This window comes from Nanorana parkeri, unplaced genomic scaffold (genome assembly GCF_000935625.1).
Source record: "Nanorana parkeri isolate BGI_ZX_2015 unplaced genomic scaffold, ASM93562v1 scaffold181, whole genome shotgun sequence".
Lineage (NCBI taxonomy): Eukaryota > Metazoa > Chordata > Amphibia > Anura > Dicroglossidae > Nanorana > Nanorana parkeri.
Genome location: NW_017306449.1, coordinates 1,860,754 through 1,865,742, shown reverse-complemented (window position 1 = coordinate 1,865,742; position 4,989 = coordinate 1,860,754). Strand labels below are relative to the sequence as shown.

General features: G+C 41.6%; 1 protein-coding gene across 1 annotated transcript in view; it reads left to right on the top strand.

Annotated features, from left to right (window-relative positions):
* The window catches only part of TXNDC17 (thioredoxin domain containing 17), a 13,051-nt gene extending 12,264 nt beyond the window's left edge, over positions 1 to 787 (top strand). The window contains exon 4 of the mRNA XM_018555023.1: positions 711 to 787. Within this exon, the coding sequence (XP_018410525.1) occupies positions 711 to 779 (69 nt within the window). The 3' untranslated portion in view covers positions 780 to 787. The remainder of the gene's footprint in view (positions 1 to 710) is intronic.
* The last annotated feature ends 4,202 nt before the right edge of the window (positions 788 to 4,989 follow it).

Genomic DNA, 4,989 nt, shown 5'->3' with positions numbered 1-4,989 from the left:
AAATATCACTGTTAACACCTTCCCCGATGTCATTAATAAATGAGTTGAACAATATGGGACCCAGCACAGAACCCTGAGGCACACCGCTCATTACACTAGCCCAGTCTGAAAAGGTGCCATTTACAGACACCCTCTGGACACGTTCCCGTAGCCAGTTCTCTATCCACGTACACACCACCTCCATCTATGCCCATAGCCCTCAGCTTGTGTAGCAAGCGTTTGTGCTTGCTACACAAGTTTTCATGAGCTTACAGCTCATGAAAACCCAGATCCACAATCTCAGAACATTTTTGGCAGTGTGGGCAGGTGCCAAGTCCTGCTGGAAAATGAAGTCAGCATCCCCATAGAGCTCGTCTGCGGAAAAAGCATGAAGTGCTCCAAAATCTCCTGGTAGACGGCTAAGTTGCATTAGTGAAATAAATGAACTTTTGCACGATATTCTAATTTTTCGAGTTTCACCTGTACAAGCAAATTTTGTTGCTCACTCATTTTGCACATAGGAGAAATTCACTTTATCAGAGTGCTAACATTGTAGTGAATCAGGTTCTGTAAAAAAAAAAAAGTATGTGGAAACAGGCCAAAATAAGACATGCAAACTCATCTCACCCTTTAGTAAATCATAGCGTTTGGATTAGGGTTTTACCTATCGGTGATTCTGCTCCAGTACTGCTGTGGAAATCTCACTGTTCTTACCTCTCCTTTTTTTCCAGGCACAGAAGCTGACAGAAGAAGAATGCTTTAAACCTGACCTAATCCAGATGCTGTTTTCAGATGATTAAACATTTCAGAAAAGTAGCTGTTGTGCCAACTATTTGTCAACCTTTATAGTAGGAATGTATGCCAGTAAAACCATTGTGTTCTTAGCAAGCATGGGGTACACTGGTTGTACACTACATAAGCTTTACACTTATTGTTCCGCATTGGATGAATCGCACACCTTTTCCTTTTTTAATTGAAAAGAAAACTCTAAAGTTGTGCCTTCTTGACGTGTTCTGCTGGCACAGCTTATAGCAGGGGTAGGCAACCTCAGCACGCCAGCTGTTGTGGAGCTAAAAGTCCCATGAGGCATTGCAGGACATGATGATGGGATTTGCAAAGCACAGCCGGTGCCCTGAGGTTGCCTACCACTAGCTTAAAGTAATGAAAATGTCACATATCTAATAAGATCCATTTATACAGAGCGTCCGATTTCTTCATCTACTTTTTATACTCCTACCTGTAAATTCTGCCTAGTTTATTTGCAAAAATTGTTTAACACTTAAACTAAATAAAGCTAATTGAATAGAAATTATGTTTCCCTTTTTATTGATCCGTATGACAGGAATGTAGTAATTAAAGAACAATACCTGGTCTAAAGCAGTATTGTAAATCCGATGGGTTTTAAGCTTGTATAGATTGTTGCCGGGCATACCAGGTATTAGACCACCTATACATGAACAATACCATGTGTCAGCCGGTTTCTCTTTGTTGTGGCATTGAGAGTCCATGCTGTGTGCTGAAATTGTGTTAGTTTAGTAATACATTCAATGGTGAATGCCTAGATCCTGCCACGTGTTTGCTTTTTCAGTATACTTTGTGTGTACTAAAGAAAAGCACTATTATGGGACTTGAATGGACAGAGATAGTGCTGCCATCTCCATAAGCATTTTTTTTTTAAAAGCCTTGTATCATCTATACATTCCTCTCCTAGCATTGTTGTATATTTTGTACAAATGTGTAAAAAAATCAATATTTGTCCATTATCTGCCAACAGCTCAGAAATTTAAATACATGGACGGGCAATGCTGCGTGGAAGGTGAGTATCTAAATAGTAATGATGATGCCTGAAAATATAAGCAGCACTTTAGGATAAACCACCTCCTTAGAATGGTTGTTTGTTTTGTTTTCCCCCCATTTTCTATATGTTTAAAGCTGAACTCGGATAGGCAAATATTGTACATACAAGAGGCATGTGTATTGGAATCTTGGTGTCCTGTGTACATTCCAGATCTATGCTGTAATCCAATGTGACAGTTTGTGTGCGAGCTTCCTGTAATAAAGACCAGTCACTGCTGCCGTCCCTTCTTGTGCAGTGTGTCTGGTCTTGTATCCGCCCCCTCCTGTAGTTTTCTGTGTAATGGGTGGGGCCTGTTGATCCCTCCCACAGCGTTGTGCAACACAGTGATGATGTCACTGTAATGTAATAATTGGATATGCAAAGGCATTTGGTGCATACAAAGTGGATTTATAATATGCGTGTGTATTAAAGAGCATATTTAAATAACTGGTTTTCTGTGCCCTGAGTTTAGCTTTAACCCCAGGCATAGAAAAGACACCCTATTATCCAGTTATAATTACTGTAAATAGCTTATGTAAATGATTGAAATCTACTTGTTATATTAGGCTTTGTATACTTCCTTGCACTGTCTGGAAGCGGGATGGCACTGTTATATGGTAGTCAGGTGATCTGCTGCATTTCATAGTGTCTTAGTAGGAGCTTGCTTACAGAAGGGAAAGCACATGGCTGGCACCATTGTGCCGCAGCTTCTACACTGTGCAATCAAGAATGTAGGAAAATGATGTCTGCAGCCTTGTTTACTATAGTTACCCATGAGCTAAGTCAGTACTATTAATAGGAATTCCTGGTAAGGAAGAGTGTCAGGCAGTAGAAATGGAGGACAGCTAAAACAGAAAGGTTGGGCAAAAAAACATGATTTTGGTTTCAACTCTTAATGCGAGGGTCGGCAGCACGTTGATTGCAACTGCGTTTTGCTGTTTAAACAGCATCAGCACTAGAGAGTTGATGCTGGGAGGAGGAGAGAGCCAGGAGGAGGTTGCAGGCTGCTCTCTCCCCTTCAGGAAGGGTGTTGTGATTGGTCAAAGTGCAGGAATGGAGAAAGTCCTGGTCACTTTATTAGTTGCTTTTGTGGGTGTGTTTTGTAGCTATGGCAAGTGCTTTCTGCTCAACCAGAACAAGCTGTAACATGAAAGATGGCATTGAGGGAGTTGTTTCAGAGCTGTTTCAAGCAGTAACCAAATGGGTAGTGGATTGCCATATCCTCCACAGTGATAACGTTGCCATATTGTCTTTCATTGCTGTGCCATGAGCTTGCTGCCCTCTAGGGGCTCCTTCTCATAATACTGCCATAAACTATTGGTATACTGAAGTCAAACTTGTTGCCCTCTAGGGCCTCATTATGTTACTACTGCCATAAACTATTGTATATTGAGGTCAAAGTTGCTGCACTCTAGAGGCTCATCAGGATTATTGCATAGTTACTTGCATACCTTGGTCAAACCTGCCTGCCTCTAGGGCAGTGGTTCTCAACCTGTGGGTCGCGACCCAAAAGTGGGTCACAACCCACTGTTAAGGGGGTCACCACATGCTTTGTGCTGTGCTAGGTGGGAGGCTCCTCAGCCACCTCCTCGAGTCTAGGGGATTTTTTTTTTTAGTAATATTGAGAGAGTGACAGCGCGCGTCCTGATTAGTTGATCAGAGACAAATGTAAAGCCCGCCAAAGAGTGTGAGACTGTCTTTCTTTGGCGGGCTTTACGATTGACCTCAGAGGAGGATCAATTAAACAGACCTGAGTTTGTTTTAAATAGTGCCAGCGCCATGGCAGAGTGTCCAAATATAAAAAAAAAAAAAAAGTACAAAACGCACTTCACCCCAGACTACAATAAAGTGTACCCATGTATGATGGGGGGTAAAAAAACGACAACAGTGTAGAAACCCAGACAGTGTGAAATGAGTTTTTGCAGGTTGGGATGTCTGGTATCCGGCGGAGTGGAGTGGCCTAGGTAGGTGATCACTGGTTAAACTCTACTTACTTAGCTACCCTTACTTTTCATTGGGGGCTTTCTAGGTTCTCTCCTTTAAAAAAAAAAAAACACCTGGTGATCTTTGATCTCTTTAATGTTGTTCAGGTAGATCTCCACCTCCCTACCCCGTCTTAAAGAATGTCTGCCATTGCTAAATTCACATTGTGCACACTACTCCCCTGGATGTTATGCTGACCCTGTGTCTTCAATGCTTAAATTCGGAGACCCAGATCAAGTACACAGATAAGGAATTCTGACTTTCCTGATCTGCACGCTTGTTCCACGTCAGTGACCCAGATGGTATTGAAAGAGGTAGGTCAGCATAACAGCCAGCATTTTCAGAAGATCAGCAATGGCAGCTTCCATGTTTCTCTCAGGAAGAGTTTGCTTTAGGTAGAAATACTCTAAAAGAAACCAGGAATTTTGTGGAAATATTTTTTTATTGAGAAATAACATTAATTTGATTAAATAATAAGACTGGTTTACATACCCAAGAGGAAAATGACTTATTTTTCCATTATCTAACTCACAAGCTGCACTCTGCAGCATCACTGTGAGTGAGGTGACTGCTGGAGAACTTGTATGATGGTCCCATAGCCACTCTGAACAATATTAATATTACATTTGTTCTTTGTAACCATGTGACAACATTACTGGCTCCCAAGTGGGTTCTCCAAATGAATATACGGAGAGAAAATAGGAAGTTCAGCTCAACGCAATGACTCAGTGGTCATGGGATAGGAACTGAGGGGAAGGAGACTCGATCAGCTATAAAAACGTGACGGAGGATCTTACTCTTCCCCATTCTATCCAAAGCGCAAAACCATTTTTGGCTGGAGTTTCACTTGCACTATACAGTAATCTGTACTGTGAATGAAATAGTAGTTATTGGTTGATTCTAGGCACCAAGAGTGTTAATTTCCATTGCTGAGCACACAACACTTAGGGGAGCTTCATGGTTTGCACTTATTCTAAGTACACACTATCTCCTACACGAGCGCATTCTTTAACACCTAACCTTTTAAGTGTGTGTTTAACCCAACAACATTTAACCTGAATCTAGTACTCTGACCTGAATGGTCATCTAACCTTTAAAAAGGGTACCCAGAGAAGTAATCCCCCCTTCCTTACCGCTACCTCAAGCCTAAAACTGAAACTAAACCCCTACTCCCTTAAAGTGACACTAGA